This window comes from Strigops habroptila, chromosome 8 (genome assembly GCF_004027225.2).
Source record: "Strigops habroptila isolate Jane chromosome 8, bStrHab1.2.pri, whole genome shotgun sequence".
NCBI lineage: Eukaryota > Metazoa > Chordata > Aves > Psittaciformes > Psittacidae > Strigops > Strigops habroptila.
Genome location: NC_044284.2, coordinates 33,368,736 through 33,385,991, shown reverse-complemented (window position 1 = coordinate 33,385,991; position 17,256 = coordinate 33,368,736). Strand labels below are relative to the sequence as shown.

The 17,256-nt window shown below is 38.3% G+C and overlaps 2 protein-coding genes across 4 annotated transcripts in view; one reads left to right on the top strand and one right to left on the bottom strand.

Annotated features, from left to right (window-relative positions):
* Nucleotides 1-7,109, top strand: part of CCDC39 (coiled-coil domain containing 39) — a 23,625-nt gene extending 16,516 nt beyond the window's left edge. The window contains exons 14-20 of the mRNA XM_030494281.1: nt 419-542; nt 1,779-1,938; nt 3,089-3,195; nt 4,531-4,671; nt 4,812-4,991; nt 5,240-5,328; nt 5,965-7,109. Of these exons, the coding sequence (XP_030350141.1) occupies nt 419-542; nt 1,779-1,938; nt 3,089-3,195; nt 4,531-4,671; nt 4,812-4,991; nt 5,240-5,328; nt 5,965-6,127 (964 nt within the window). The 3' untranslated portion in view covers nt 6,128-7,109. The remainder of the gene's footprint in view (nt 1-418; nt 543-1,778; nt 1,939-3,088; nt 3,196-4,530; nt 4,672-4,811; nt 4,992-5,239; nt 5,329-5,964) is intronic.
* Nucleotides 7,104-17,256, bottom strand: TTC14 (tetratricopeptide repeat domain 14). 3 transcript variants are annotated; one of them, XR_003992577.1, is made up of 12 exons: nt 17,027-17,256; nt 16,823-16,944; nt 16,382-16,581; nt 15,920-16,004; nt 15,710-15,839; nt 14,925-15,077; nt 14,207-14,278; nt 12,863-12,982; nt 12,657-12,779; nt 9,355-11,255; nt 9,011-9,120; nt 7,104-8,518 (listed from the first exon to the last, which is right to left on the bottom strand). XR_003992577.1 is itself a non-coding variant. In XM_030494282.1 (12 exons), the coding sequence occupies exons 1-12, from the start codon at nt 17,188-17,190 to the stop codon at nt 7,570-7,572; spliced, it is 2,346 nt and encodes a 781-aa protein (XP_030350142.1). In that variant the 5' UTR covers nt 17,191-17,241; the 3' UTR covers nt 7,104-7,569. The 3 variants fall into 3 exon arrangements, 1 of the variants encoding a protein (XP_030350142.1); XR_003992576.1 differs by having other exon boundaries at nt 9,627-11,255; XM_030494282.1 differs by having other exon boundaries at nt 11,138-11,255; nt 17,027-17,241.

The following is a 17,256-nucleotide window of genomic DNA, read 5'->3' as shown; positions in this document are numbered from 1 at the left end:
TTGTTGCCTACTGTTGCTTACACTCATCTAGACGTGGCAATATTAAGATAACATCAGCAGGGGGCAGCTTGTGCAGCTGTAGGTTTAGATGCCAAACCTCTAAAAAATTTTCGGGCAGGGCTGTGGCACAGCCTCCCAGGATGCAGTGATCTGGAATATGAAAATAAATTTGACTTTGCTCAGAACTGAGAAAGAAGTGCAAGTAACCAGAAAAACGGTTGCCTGTAGCTGGGAGAACACAGCAACAAAAGCCAGGAGCAGCACAACTGCTTGCCTGCCTGCCTTGTGGTAGATGGGCAGGCTGCTGGAATAATCTCAGGAATTCAAACTGTTATGGTAAGAACTGCCCACAAAACACTAGCAGGCAAACAGTTTCTCAACCCATTTAACTTTTTTTTTCTCTCTGAAAATAAATCAGTGCTGAATTTCAAGATTGCCTAAATAAAATTGACAAACTAAGATGCAGATATGAAGTTCTTACTATTGTTATGATGCCACCCGAAGGAGAAGAAGAGAAAAGTCAAGCCTACTATGTAATTAAGGTATTTTATTAACATAATTCATTATAATTCCAGCATTTAAGCTATAGATTTCCCTGGGATCTATTTAAGTAACTAAGACAACCTCCTTGCCTACTGCTTACTTTCAGTCTGTTTTTCATTATCTGACACTTGGTTATTTAAATGATACAGCACTTTCACGTGAATCTCTGTGAAGCCTTAATTTTGAGTAGTTTGAAAAATTTCACTTCAGTGATCATTAATTTACATTAACACACAAGAAGTACTGGGCATGTGGTTACCGAGTATAAACTGAAAACAAGTTTACCACTGTCTCACATGATCTTAAATTATTCTACACTTCAGAATTAATTTAGGTATTTATTTTACCATATGGTATTTCTACCTTGAAGAATGTCAGCTTTCCCCTTTTACTTCTCACTTATGCATACTTAGCTTTCCACTAGGGAAAAAAAGTCTTTATCTGTAATGCCATACCCCAATTCTGGAATGACAATATATTAATTTTGATCTCCACAAATTCTCTGATTTCCTCTCAAAGCAAGATGGTTTTAGCTGTGATCTTGGCTGTGAAATCGATCCTTTTCTCATTCTTAAGTGTTAAATTTAATAATGATGGTATCTGTGAAATCCGGCACAGCAGAAGACCCTCTGTAAAACCCTTGTGGTCACTGGGGGTGTACACCCTCCACAGCTTTGGAGGTTTTTAACCGTATCAGGTTTTTCTGAGGGGCTACAGAAAATACTTCCCTTCCTTCCCCAGCTGATTGTGTTTCTTCAGCCTCTCTGATCAGATAAATGAGGACTTTCAAGTGAGTAATTCCAGAAAAGCTGGATGACTTTTAACACTCGCTCCATGGTTTTCTGTAGCATACAATCCCAACTCTTGGATTTTGGTGGGTAAAGGAAACAGATTTGAAGCATGTGCTGCAGTTTGCGTCAGCAGTGCAAAACATGGAAACTGCTTTATATACCATGTGGATACCGCTAATCAGGACCTTATGAGCTTAGACAGAGAGGCAGATAATATAATAAAATGCATATGGATGAAATACCTCAAAGACTTTCCAGTGCTGTAAATAACTACTCCTTCCAGTTACCTAGTAACTCAAACCTCAGGTCAAGCCTGACATTAAAGATAAGCTCCATATCTAACTTAGATTGTTTCTCCTAATATTGCAGGTATTTTTTTCTGTATAATTATCCCTATATTTTCAGTATGTGTGCAGTCACCTAAATTATCAGTTTTATTTTCAGGCTGCGCAGGAAAAGGAAGCACTGCAACGTGAAGGTGATGATTTAGATGCAAAAATCTGCAAAGCTGAAAAAGAAATTGTAGCTCTGGAAAACACTTTGTGCATACTTAATAACTGCAACAGCAAATACCGAAACTCTTTCAGGGAAGTCACTGAGACAAGTATGTAAAGTAGAAATTGCTATTTGCTATGTAAGTTACAGGTGACGGTATAACTCAGGTACATAGTAGGGAAATTCCATGGCACAAAAGAATGAATCACAGAGAGACTAAACTGATAGTAGCAGACGGGAGTATAATTCACACACTACTGAGAATAGTTCAGAAGAATAAGCACAGAAGAAAGTGTAGCAAGGTGTAATCAACTAATATTTACATTCTTCTACCCAATTTATATGAAAATCTAAGCCTGTATAAATTTTGTGAATAGTCATAATTAGGAACAGTCAGAAGAAACAAAGCATAAAGATGACTACTGGAGGGGTGGGGGCAAGTCATTACTTGGGAGGAGTGCCTGCTGAAATACACGGGTCTAGTGGATAAAACTGCACAGTACAAAAGGCATTACTTTCTCTGTAGTGCTGCATCACACACAGCTACTAACTCAAATTACAGAAGGAGGACAAGCTGTGCCATTGCTGGCCTTCCTGTGGTAGACTGAGCCAGCTTGGGCACAGAACTGTACCCAGAGCAAATATAGAGAGAGCTTGGGTTTGTGTACTCTATCTAGCAATGGAGACTGAGCCCTTAGCTTACACCATCTTTGCCTTTGGTTTTTCACGGGGAAGGAGGTGGGAAAAATAGTAAATGAGGAGGAAACGTAGAACTTAAACTGCACAATTTTAGTGTAGTGTCAGCAGATTTTAAAATATGGACTACCTAACTACAAGTTTTTGCATACTGGAAATTCCTCAGAATTCTGCAAAATATCTTCATCTGTTGTTTTTGTGCCACTTAGAATTCATAAGCTTGCTGTCAATGGAATGTCCTTTGTTTAGCATATAAAAAGCATCACTATGAGAAATTACATAAACTTAAGTCTTGAGAATGCTTGATTCTTTCGTGCCCTCTGCTGGCTCTAGAAATAGCAGTTCTTCAACCATTCTCATGAACCCAGTTGATTTTTCACAGTGATTTGGAATTAGTAGTAGAGTATTTAAAAAACCCTTAAACCTTAAAGTTTCTGCAATACTATCAACACTAACATAGTAATGCGTGATGCAGTTACTTTAGAGCGCATCGTATTTTAAAGTGAAATAGAGCTGTATACACAGCTTGTCCAGCAATAATTTTGCCTTGTTTGGAATCACAGGTGAGGAATATGAGGAAAAATCGAAACTAGAGGAGGAGAAAAGGGCTGCTGATGAAAAATACAGATACAAACGAAGACAGATCAAGGAACTTCAGGAAAATCTCCAGGTAAAATACAAGCAAAAGTTCCAGTTAGACAAGGCTGCAGCATGTAGCCTGAATTCATGCATGTAGCATGAATCCATGCAAGCCATCCTATTGAAACAACAGGATATTTTGGGACAATTTTTTTGCCTGTTCTTTTATAGTCTATGCTCTGTGTGAATGAACATGATTTTTTTACGAAAGTTCCACCTCTCCCTTCAAAAACAGGGTGCTTATTTACTTCTTCTTTAATCACAATGTAACTTCAGACTTTTTATTCACATACAGCTAGAAGTTTCAAAATCCCAGATACATGCTGACAGCGCTCTCTTCTGGCATCCAAGCAAGCAGTTGTATTTTTGTGTAGCATACACCACTATATTGCATCATCCTGTCCAGTACTGCAGAGATTCAAATCCACACACCGTGTGTCCTCTAGCATCCGTGTCCCAGGATTTTTCTAGGAGAACATATTCTGATTTATTAGCATTTAAGGTGCTTGAGTTTAAACAGAATTAATTTAGCTCTGGAAAGCTAGCTGACTCTTAACTTAGCAGGCTGAGCACGAGATGCAGGTAAAGGATAGCTTGTGCTCTGGCTCTACATTAAGGACTTACTCTTGGCTCCCCTTGTTATCAAAAAGCCTGCTTGTCCTGTAAGAAAGAACAATGCTTAACCCTCATGGGTGACATTTTAGTTACAACTTTCTTAGGCAGAAGAAATCGAAGGCACCCTGTGATATCCCACATGGTTATTCTAACTTCAGTCTTCTCTCTACTTTCTGAATCACTAGCTACACATCTACAAATATTCTTATTGCTTATTCTACCACCACAGGATGTATACCTTATGTAAGAAATAACATCTCTTAAAGAGAAGGACACATCTTCACCAGGGAGTAAGTCCTAGGATATAACGAGGTGTGTTAAGGCATAAGTTTTCTTTTTTTCCATTTTTTTATTTTATTTTTTGAATTTTACTTCCCCCCCCCACACACACTCACTTGTTTTTATAAAAACACAAAGCTGCTCTTCCGGGGTGGATGTTAAGCATTCCAGTCAAAGGTATCAATCTCTTCCCATGGGAAACAATGTTATTGTTGTTAGGCCAGCTTGCACTGGGAAGTTGGTACTGAGTAATTCTTTAAAGATATGGAAATTCCCTGGTACTCCCTTTATACACCTATTTATCCACTGAAGTCTGATAGGCAGAAATTTTTGTTATCCTTAGTACTAACTGCTTGAGCTACATTTAGAAACAAGTAGTGGAAGGTCTAGTATCACTACAAAGTAATACAAAAAGTGAGAGGATATCACAACTGCTTTACAAACTTAAACTACTGTTCAAATGAATTTGCAGAGCATGGAAAAAAGTTTTGATATGGTACTGAAGCAGGAAGCCCTCTTCCAGGAGCAAAAGAAGCAAAAACAAGCTCTTGTTTTGCAATTGAACAAAGACATAGAAGAACAGAAGCCAAAACTTGAAAGGGTTATAAAACAGGTTTGTATAGTTGTTAACGACAGCTTCTAACTTTACAGTGATAGACGTAAGTACAGTTAAACCCACAGAATTTAAACTTGGGCTTCTGAAAAAGTGTTGTGTTTTCATAAGAGCAAAACTTTAAAAGTATTTGTTAAAAGTGTTCCAGGCTATCCAGAGAAATTCAGTTGCAGAAGAAAACTAAAACAGAAACACAGGAAGAAAAAGACATTGATCTTCGTGAACTGAAAAACTTCAACAGAACCATCGACAAATTGTTAGCCGGTGTTCTAGAAGCAAATCCTGATTTAACCATGCCCTTTCAAATATACTTCCAGCAGGTGAGCTTTCCAGTTAACTGCCACCAAGATCTTGAGTGATAGCTCTAGTGAACTGATGATGAGTGTCTTTCAAGGGCAACTCCTAAAGTCAACAATAAACTATATTTAACAGTAAAACAGGAGAGAGTGCTGATCTGCTTACCACATCTCTTCAAATGTGAAGGATTATAAATCCTCCTGATATACCCAATCTTATTGTACAACTGTTAGGTCAACTTCTTTCTTTTTTTTCTTTCCTAATTTTCTAGTCCAATTTAGAGCTTCCTACAATTGCTTCTGCTGGTGGTAGTCAAGGTTCTCAATCACTATCCTCACAAAGCTCACTAGCTTCTATTCGGTAAGTGCCAGCAATGGGGTTTTTGTTTGGGTTTTCCTGTAAGTTCAAGTCTAAACCAGCCAAACTAGTACCTAAATGACAGAATTCCCCACTCCTTAAGACCTTCTCAATCTTCTACTTTCTGAGCACTCTATAAAAACTTTCTCCTTATAATGTCCCACCATTAAGTTTACTAGATTTTTCTAGCACACAGTTAAGTTTAGTTCAGCATCCACCACAGTTTAAAATAGTGATTATAGAATAATTAATTACATTTACTTTTGCTAACTGTGCTCTAAATAAAAAGTGGTTTCACAAGATAAAGGCACAAGTTTGAGCTCCAGCCACATTTTGCACTTTCTAGTGTGCACTCCCTTTCCTAGTTAAATAGCAAAGACAGACACATATGCTTTTACCATTTTCCCCTATTCAACATCTACGCAAATAACAGTGCATGTAACATGCTGAATTGGTTATGATCTAACATTCTCACAGGGTACTTAAGCAATTAGTGCTGATTTCTACAAAGATTCTTTGTTGGGGATCTTGCCTGGAATAAACACTGCTGCTGGGTGGCTTTGTTGTAAGTTACCATTAGAAGCTCTACTTGAGATATGGGGATTTCTGGATACTGATGAGTAAATGTTTGTCTTTCAGATCCTCCAGAAGCACAAGTTCAGGCTCTAGTCAAACTTTATCTCTCAAAGTCATAGATCTGAGCTTGCCTATTGACTCTCCTGCAGAAGCAGCTGCTGTTGGTACCCAGCCATCCTGCAGAGCTAGCACCTCTGATGTTTGTAAAGGCAAAAGAAAATCTTAAGTAATCTTTTGAAGGTCATAGTTAAGGCTTCAGACTACTTAAGGCTTCTTAATTGATTAATCTGTAACTTAACTTTTCTATGACTGTATACTGGCAATCTTAGCATTAATTTCTATCAGAAATGTATGTTTTATCTTTATTCTACAGTATGCAATAGATTATCTAGAAATGTTAATCATATATTTTATATAATAAATTAACCTTTACATTACTTTCTCATTTTGCTGTCTGAGAACTAAAGAACTTTAAAATCCTCCAGAAGCCTTTTCATCATTACAAGGAAAAGGAGAGTTAGATTAAAGCCATTAATTTTTGTAAACTTGTGTATTCACTGCTGTCAAAATAGTTTTATATTACATTGTAACAACCCAGGAATGAAACTGTATGTATGCTTCAAGATAAGATCTGACATGACTATTTGATTAATAGTCAAGGTTGATCTTAATTGAACTATATTAGTATTTCAGAACTGTACTTTTTCTATTCAGAAATTACAGAGTACCTTTTCTGCAACTGACCTATAACTATGGCATTACTTGGAAAACTCGCAGTTGAAGTACAATGAGCATTGCATAGTCTGCCATGTATTATTAGCTGCTTAGCATGTTCTGCCAACTATCTTTGGAGATGTCAATGTAAACAGAGCACAACTTTTTCCACAACGATGCAACAGTTTGCTTGTAAAGCAAATACTTAACAAACAGCAAAAAAAAAAAACCAAAACCAAAAACCAACCCCAAAATCCAACCCAAACCCCAAAGGCCCACACTTGAACTTACTTGGACAATAAACACTGTTCTAAAACCCTTCTACCTCAGTTGGGGGTTCTTTACATTACTTCGAAAACATGTTTGATGCATTTAAGAATGTAATACACTTGCCTTCATAGACAGTGGAGGTTCTGTTTACTTAAGCAGAGTATATAAGCAGTGCACCAGTATGAAACATCCCAGCAACATTCACAAAGACACAAAAGTAAGAAAAATTAAGAAAATTTAATGAGCAAATGAACTATGTACATTGATGGCACATGACTTTTATTCAGTTATCCCCTTTCTATAGCTGAAGATTGCTAACAAAATACCAAGTCAATAGTACCCGCGGGGACAAGAAAAACCAAACAAACCCCATATTAAAGTGCATATTTGATGTGAGTTGCAGCTAACTACAGTCCAGGGGTATCAAAGGATTTCAGAGAATATTGTACAGCAGCATCCCAAATTAAGAGCATTGGAAACTTAGATTTTAAGAAATAACTGGTATTTTTCTGGAAGATATCCTTGCATCTCTTTCCACCATATAATCTTTGCTTTAATAATTCTCTGACATTCTCCAAGACAGAACAAATTCTGCCTTTCTACTGTTCTTCATTTACATTTCCTCAAGAACTACTCGAATGAAAGTTTAACTACTCTCATGAGCGTTGCGTTTTCTTAGTTACTTCACTCTTTCTTCTGCTTACTTCCTTTCTCCCTCTCAAACTCAGCTATTTGATTGAATATGTTAACTAAGTTCTGAGGCAGGTTTCTTTTAATGCCACTGTCTGTTTGCCCTGTGCCATTTAAAGACGTTTCCTCATCTGGTTCCTTCGTTTTGCTAGTCTCCTCAGAACTTCTTTTCCTACTCTTACACTCACTTTCATTTTTATGTTTACTTAACACATGCATATCGCTATCATAACTTTTATCACCTTCATGGAAGGAGGTGCTAGAATATGATCTGTATTTTCCTGCCGACTTCCCAGAATAGTTAGACCCTGCTGGAGACACGTAATACCTGTCATGACCTGAGCCATGTTTTTTAAATGGCTCTTTTCTCCCCTCTACATCCCTTTCCGATCTCCTAAAATAATGCATACTGGGTTTATCATATGACTTACGATATGAACCTGAGGAATCCCTCCAACTGGAGAAAAATCGATCTGTTTTACCATATTTTTCAGTTTTGCTACTGCTTGGCAGTGTTCTGGAGCTACTGTAAGAATCTCTTGAAGCTTCAGACCTACCTCCAAAAGTGTCTTCATCATCACCTGAAGTCCTTGAAAAAGAACGGTGTCTGTCTTTCTCTTTTACCTCTGTTTTTGGACATGCTAAGCTGTCCTGCCTTTCCAGCAGTTTCTCCACTTCAAAGCTTTGGTTAAGAAACGAAGCAGAGGTATCAGCTGGAGGTGAATAACACTCCTCTTTCCTAATCTGATCTTTATAATGGGAAGAAACTCTAGATGAGCATTTTTTGGAGCTATGGGCAGACTCGGATCTATTCCGACGCTTCTTCCTACGTTTCTTGTGATCAGAGGAAGAGGAGGAAGAAGAAATTGATACATCTGATGAAGAATCACTTGAGGATGATGAGGAAGAGGAGGAAGTTGAAACTTTCCTTTTCTTCTTCAACCTAAAAAATGTAATTAACCTGTGAGATAATCTTCATTATCAGGCAAAGATTAGATCTAGAAAGCAAATCCGTACTCCCCAGAGTTTGGCTGAGATTGGACAGTAAGGCATGAATGGAAACTGAGCCTGACCTGCCAAGACGATTTCAAATATCATTTCTTTATCAAAAAATTTAAACTTAATCCACTGAACAGCTTGTTATCAAAATCTTTCCAGGTTTAATATGGCATTACACTCTGCACATACTTCACATTGCTGAGTATTTTTTAAACAACTTCACCTCCATATGTATACTCATTAAAGGCTATATGCACTAAAGGACACTACCCACAAAAAAAAGTTCTGGAGGAAAAGCAGATTACCTAGGTAGAAGTTCTACCTAGCTTACTAGGTACTTACTAGTAGGACAATCTGTTTGGAAATGGATTGTTCATTGTTTTATCTGCACTTATTGCCACATACATAATCAGTACACTGAATATAACAAAGTTACCTTTTTTCTTCTTTTAAGAGCTTACGCAATTTTTCTGCACTTGTTTCTACCTTCTTTTCTTTCTGTCTCTCTTCTTTGGCAGCTTGTTTCTCCCTCATTTCCAAAGATTTCTTTTATGAACCCAAGCATCGTAAAAAAAATTACATTAAAAATGTTAACACAGGTATTTTCCCCATGTCCCCAACCCCATTCAAATGTACAATTACACCAGGGATGTTTTACCAGAATTCCCAGACCAAGAATTAACATTGTTCAGGGATTTGGTATTGGCCATTGTGATAATCAGGTTTACATTAAGGACCATATTGCAGTTTTTATTCCATTAAAAAATATATTTGACCAACCATTGCAGTGGTACCCATGATCCAGCACACCGTGAAGCATGGAGCCCAGAAAGCATAGATAGAATGTGCCAGAGAACACAGTATTACCAACATGGAGAATACAAAAAAAAAAAACCCAAAACCAGAAACAAAACCAAAAAAACCCAAAACAACCAAACCCCAAGAGAGAGAAAGGTTTTAGGGAAAGTATCATTATTGTAGTATTGTAGTTTACAAGTAAAACATGGCAGAATTTTAAAATGTATTCAAGTTGGCCATGTTTGAATACAAACCGTTTGGTAACAATTTCACAGACCAGTTTGATGCATAGTTTACGTAAGAAATCATGTTCCAAGGGTTTATGGGTGATGAGCAGCACCAGATGTCAGATACAGCAACAACGGTCCAATTCGGAAGAAAATGCATTAGAGAAAAACACATAATCAGTATTACAGGAAAACATACTCCAGTGTTGCTTTAGCCATTCTCTCACAACAGCAACAGATTCAGACTTATGTATTAAAATACAGGTAAAGCAAAATTGCATCTCACCAGATGAATAATCCTTAAACTACATAAGCCTACTAGAGATCAGATATCTGCACTCCACAGCCCTGCAGAGTAGCTCTATTCATATTTAGAGTGAGCAGAAAGTCTGATTGCTTTCAAAACTTCGCAACTGTCTTAACAGATATTGTAAAGGAAACACTTAATTGCAGTTAAGGCTATGCAAACCAACAAACAATAGCTATCATTGTGACTTTTATTTGCTGCTTCAATGACCCATTACACTAGGAAACCCTAAAGGAGTGTAAAATTAGTCTCCTACTTGCTAAGTATATTCTTCATTTTAACGGAGACTGACACCTCTTTCTAAAGCAGCCAAACATGGCTCAAGTACTATATAATAGTTTAGCTATGATGTAATTCAGTTTTATTAAAGAGATTGTCACATCTCCTCTTCCCCTTTCTTTCAACAGTCTGTCAGCATTATGGCTCCACCAACCGAAGAAGTGTTGATTAAGGCCATCTACCCCAGTCTATGTACTTGTTACACACAGAAACAGAGAACTAAACAAGCCTGCTCCTCAGTGCTCTACTTCACTCTTTGATCCCCTCTGGAAGGCAACACAAGTTAAGGAGGAAAATAAAAGAAAACCAATTTTAACTCAGATTAGCAGAGCGACCCACCAGGGCTCTCCTGGGAAACATGCTGCATGCAAGAGAAGTGAGAAAATAAAACAAAAACAGACAGCAGAGAAGAAAGCTAGGACAGTCAAACTGTCTGCCCACCCTCCACCTCCTGCTGTTTTCTTTTAAAATACCTCTTCCATTTCCCCTCTCATGTGATCTTCCTGTGAGTTAGCTTTGGCTGGTGTTACCCTATATTTCTGCAATTACTCCAAATGACAAGGATTTGGCCAGTAAAATGGTGTGAAATGTTTATCTGGCTTGCTCAAGTTTACACTTTGTGTGTTTATATTCACAGAATGTTATAATTTAACACTATTAATCATGCTTGTATGACGGAATATTCTTATCCTTGCTATAGCTGACAGGGTTAACAGGCTTTGCTCTTTTCCCTGTTTCTTTACTATCCTGTTCAAAACAGTGAAGTCATCAAGAGGTACCTTCTTCTGATAGGTACAGCCATAATGCTCACTATAAAAGATTTACTTTAAAGAAGGGAAGCAGAGAATAAGACAAACCACCAACTTAAACGCTCCTTGTTCAAAAGATCTAATATGATTTTTGATGTTTATTGTCACTGAGAGCACTATATGAAGAGAAAGTAAAGAATCACCTGCATATGCTTACGGAGTTTCGTTAAGGCCTCTTCTGCTTCCTGAAAAGTCTCATCCAAACTTAAGGCTTTCTTATAGTAACTCTCAGCGTTCACTAGTTTGTCTTCCTCTTCCAATCTGAAATTTAAGTGATAATTAGTACACAGTTAAGCCACAGATTTTGATAGTTTTTTTCTTATTTTTAGGACTTTCTTATTCGCACTATGACACTACCACTGCCTCCCTCCAGGACCATATCACTCACCTTAGCCGACCTCGGTACCCAAATAAATCAGTATTTCTGATACATTATCATCTCCTAAAGTAGGAAACCGGTATTTTCTGGCACATCAAAGGAGGTGATCCTGCCCCTCTACTCTGCTCTCGTGAGACCTCACTTGGGAGTACTGTGTACAGTTCTGGTGTCCTCAACATAACAAGGACATGGAGCTGTTGGAGCGAGTCCAGAGGAGGGCCACAAGGATGATAAGAGGGCTGGAGCACCTCCCGTATGAAGACAGGCTGAGAGAGTTGGGGCTGTTCAGCCTGGAGAAGAGAAGCTGCGTGGTGACCTCATAGCAGCCTTCCAGTATCTGAAGGGGGCCTACAAGGATGCTGGAGAGGGACCCTTCCTTAGGGACTGTAGTGGTAGGACAAGGGGTAATGGATTCAAACTTAAACAGGGGAAGTTTAGATTAGATATAAGGAGGAAGCTCTTTACAGTGAGGGTGGTGAAGCACTGGAATGGGTTGCCCAGGGAGGTTGTGGGTGCTCCATCCCTGGCGGTGTTCAAGGCCAGGTTGGACAGAGCCTTGGGCAACACGGTTTAGAGTGAGATGTCCCTGCCCATGGCAGGGGGGTTGGAACTAGACGATCTTAAGGTCCTTTCCAACCCTAACGATTCTATGATTCTATGATTATTACCTCCAAATCATCATCAGCAACACTATTCTTTGACATGTCAATTCCAGTTTCAAAAATATTGTGTGTTTCTTCTTAAGACAGGGCTTAAAAGAAATCTATTTCCTGAATATTCAAAAGTAAAATTTTTTGTTACAGAGTTTAACCAATATTTCAGTAGAGTAACAGAACACAATTTTGTTGCAAATACTTTCTTAAAAAACCAAACAAACCACATACACAAACATCCCCTCCACCCCCTCCAAAAAAACCCCCCAAACTGCCCAAAACAAACAAACCAACTCAAAAAACCCAAACAAGCAAAAAAGAAAACCCAACCCAAAGCCTACTAGAATATATTCACACATTTGACAAGACTTTCTGCAAGCCTGGTACCCTACCAGGGAAAGCATACCAAGGATTACACCTCAAATATTTTGCCAGGATTTTTACTGGGTCAGAGGAAAAAGTGTAAACTAAATGTATGAGCAGGTGTATTTCCAACCAAACCTTTGTTTATTTTTTTAAACCCAGCCAGGAGGGAAAGATGCCATTCTGTGTCCTTACTAGAAGAGCATTAAAAAAATGTTATGAGAAAAATTGTCAACAACCAAATGAAAACATAACCCCAAGACTTACTGCCCGCCTCTTTCCACAAGAGTCTGACAGAGGTATTTTCTTGCATTTCTATGGGTAGGACAGTTTTCTAAAGCAATTTCAAAGTCACCTATGGCTTTGTTCAGACTTCCTTTTGTTGCATACCTAGAACAATAGACAAGTTGCACAGATTTTAGCAATGTTTCTCTTTCACAAAGTAGAAAACCCAATAAAACAAGCAGACTTACAGAGCTCCACGTGCTACCAAAGCTTCAACATTCTGTGGATCAATTTCCAAAGCTTTGTTGTACTCATTCATGGCTTCCACATGGCGCCCAACCTTAAAATAATCAACCCCAGCCTTCACACTGGACAAAAGGATTTAGAAAATATTATGTTCAGTTACTCTGTGCAGATTTCATACTGTTAATTGCTCACAAATTATGGTTCCAAACGAGTGACAGGTAATAACACTTGACCTTGTTATCGTGTACTTAACACTGGCATTTCAAATTAATGTGACAGAATGGAGAGCATTTCTGCAGACAGTGCTACTACATTACACTGTTTTTCATTTATAGAGTGAATATTTAAGCACTTCTCTGCACAAAACTCTGTGTGTGACCTACCACCATTAAACTGCAACAGGCTTAATTACATCCAGAGTTGCAAATCACCATTAAACCAACGACATGAGGTGAGATGGACAGACGGTACACACTGAAACCAGCTCATCTCAAACTCAAATATTTGAGGTTCAGGTAATATGAGCTGTAAAACCTTTCTTCTACATTTACTAAGAGATTAATTGCTTCTCTTATTGGAAGAGAACCAAGAGATTAATTTCAGAACTTTTCATAACAACTTTTTTAAAAATTAAAATTTATATTTAACATTACAAACAGCTTTTTCAGCAATTAATCAAAGCTGCAAACCACTTATTTTAAGAAAAACACTGCTTTGCTAGTGTAGAAACCAGAAATTCCGAGGTTTCTTTCTTTATTTTATTTTTTTTTTTTTTTTGCTGGTGGATTCAAGAGAAGTTTTTCCACAAAACATGTACATTTTGAGGAGAAAAGTCTCTCTTCTGCCTCCTCCATCCTGCAGAGGATGCCCACATACACATGCATACACATAGCATAAAAGCAATAGCACCTATCTAGAGCTGCTGTTCCAAATGCAGCCAAGGAAATACGTTTACCTTTCAAAAGACAGCAAGTGCGCTTATTAAATCTACAGTCTGAGGCTCAAATGCGATGAGAAGCAGTAGTAAGTCATTCAAGACCCAATTTTAAAATGGAAAATTGTGTACTTGGTATTGTCGAAAATCTTACTCACATCTCATCAATGGGCCAGCATGTAACAGATGTTCCAGGGAATTCTCACTTTAACCTAACACGTATTTCAGAACTGAATCTTAAAACTTCATCTATCATGTACCCACTTAGGAGTTAGGTCTACTTTCAAGAAGTTCTTCCTGGTTACATCACTACACAGGTGCTGGAAAAACTGGTTCAATGTGTATTTTCTTTTAAGAAATATAACCTGTAACCTACTAACAATAAGCTCTGACAAGAAAAAGTATTACATACCATTTCAAGGCCCATGATTCAGACTGCTTTTTCCTCAATGCAGGAGCAAAATCTTCTTCATTGAAATTTTTACTTTAAGGAAAAAGCAAACAAAACCATCAAGTTGATGTTCTGAGTCTACAAAATTAAACTTACAATATGTAATGCAGTTCAAATAAACTGAAATATTATTTATACAATGCCTTATTGCTCTCCCTCAGTCAGGAATGTTCTTCTGTATTTCTGAAACCAGCTTTTCCAAATCCATTCTAGAGGTGTTGAAATGAACTAGTACATCTGCAGCACATTCAATAAAAACATATTCACACCTGCTTTGGGACCTAATGTATATCTCTGGGATTGTTTGAATCTATTTTACAAAAAAGAGCAGATGTATTACTAAAATAAATACTCTGAATAAACACCTGACAAAAGACACTAAAACTTAAACATCCTGCACTTCAATCCAAAGATATTGGCAAGATCTGAGCAATAAATTCCTAAGGTGTTTGGTATCAAACATTATGTGTGATCAAGTGTCTTGCTTTCAGCGCAATAGAATTTCAAATATAAGTTTCTTACTCTAGAAGAGTTTTCTTTTAAATATTTAAGGACATGTAAGCTGCAGTCATGCAAATCAAAATGGAAAAGATTTACGTATAAGTGGTCTGGTCTATCTCAATGGATTAGAATAATCTTCACAAAGCTATAGGACGGGAACAATGTAAAGATCACTTACATTTGAAGACTTCTTAGCAAAGACGGTGGATTTGATTCACTTATTCCTAGTTTTTCTGCTAAATATTCAACTAATGATGGATTACCAAATCCTGGGGAACGATGCAAAACCTCTTCAAATGTCTCTGCTGTATTAGCAACTTCCATGCTTCGCCTTAAAAAAACAACACATAGATGCACACAAAAAAAACCTCACGAATACTATATTCAATTTTATGATGCTTATGTTTAGAATAAAAATGCCTACATTGATATTTATCACTGCTCACAAGTTGTTCCATTTTACAGGCGTATATTTCTCTACAATTTAGCAACTCTTATAACTTTTAGCCTAAGCGAACTTCTGAAATCTGTTTTGGCACCCATCTAGGTATCTCCAGGACATACAAAAATAATACAAAAATTGCAGAGAATGCTGTGTCTTCCTGTTTTCTAAGAGTAATTTTTAAATTTTAAAGATTTCATACTCCAGTCTCCCAAGGTTCTTGTTTCTTTTGTTGTTTGGGGTTTGTTTGTTTGTTTATTGTGGTGTTTTGCTTACACAGTCCCACAGTGACAGATACTTCACTCTGCTTTTTGCTTCCCTTACATTTTGGGAAAGATGCTCAAAGACCAACCACACTTGACATATCCACAAACAAGTATGTTACAGAGACAAACAGCAAAAAACCTGTAATCATCCAATTAAATCAGAAAACCCATCAAGTTTAAAGAACAGTCTGTCAAAAATGTTCTTCAGACATACTGAATATAACTAGCAAGTACAGCTGTATAGCATGTTCTTACTTATAATGTAGTGGGAAGTCATCGGAAGTAATTACACCTAGTTTTGTACTGCAAAGATGGGGTGGAAGAGCCGAGCTGTAAAGCGACACCGTGAGCTTCTCGTGGTAACGATCAACATCCTTGACAGCAGCTATATAAACAGTTAAAGACAATGTCAGAGAAATGGCTCAAAACTGAAACAGATTCCTGACAACTTCTGCAGCTACTCGCCTCGAATAAGGTCTCCAGTTTGATAATAAGATAAGGGATCTCCATGGTTGCTTTGAGAAGGCACATCTCTCAAAGGACAAAGAGCCTGCAATAGGAGAATGTAGGAATATCATAAACAAACCCAGAAGTTGAGAGTTTTTTGTCCCCAAGATTACGCCAGAATATGATTAGTTTAACCTTAATGCACATCAGAGCCATGATAGTTAAAAGCACAGTTTGGTTCAAGTAAAAATTTACGCACCCATAAATTATGAACAACTCAGAAGTAGTACACATTAAGTATAGGCCATAAAAAGAAGCATTTGCTGGCTCAGCAAAACACCATAAGCTATTCATAAATTCAGATGCCACCCATGACCCCAAAGTTCACATACCACTCCATTAAGAAATGCAAGACACAACTAATACATTAAAAAGGTATTATTTATCAACAATAAAACATTGATCAAAGCTGTATCTTACAGTGATTTCTAAATCTGAAATTTCCCGTATGAAACGACTTCCCAAACAAATCAACACCATGAAAAAGCCAAATTCACGAATAGAAGTAATCTTCCCAATCACGATATCACCACAGTCGATGTCTTGAAAAAATAATTCTCTCCTCTCTTCCCTAGGAACCTCCATGAACCGTTCCAGGGGTGGCATAACAGCGTAATAGTCTGCAACACACAACACAGTTATGAAACAACTAAGCTACAGCCTAAGAACACAAAATACTTCACTGTTACAATCGCATTTATTAAACATGTAAAACCAGGTTTATTTGTTTTATTTGTAACAGGCTGTTTGTGTGCAGCCTATAAAAAGCATAGCAAAATCTGTCACCCTGTTTTCAGCAACACCACTGATTTCAGTGCAGTGTCCTCACATCCCCAGCACCGTTCCCGTGAGCCAGCCTACCTTCATTTTCTTCAATCGTTTCGGAAAGAGGTCCGTTGGGTCTCCACGAGTGAGCAAAAAGGAGATCAGCTTTTTTCGCAATGAAGCGCTTTATCTCGGTGTCAAGGCTCGTCCTCTCTTTGCTGGGGAAAGGAGAACCCGGTGAGAACCACCCCGCGGCCCCTCACAGCTCGCTCCCCTCCGCACCGCCCCGGCGCCCCTTACCAGGCGGCCGGCGGTTGCAAGGCCCCGCGGGGCGGCTCGAGGACGGTCCCCGGCGGCGGCAGCAACCCGCGGAAGTCGGGGTTGTCGTGCTGCTCGGCGCGGAGCAGCGAGAGCAGCTCAGGACCATGGTAGTTGAGCACCTGACGCAGCAGCTCCCGGTCCATTCCGCCGCCGCCGCCGGCACCGCCCCGCCCGGAACAGGAACCGGAGCCTGACACGGTAGTGCCGAG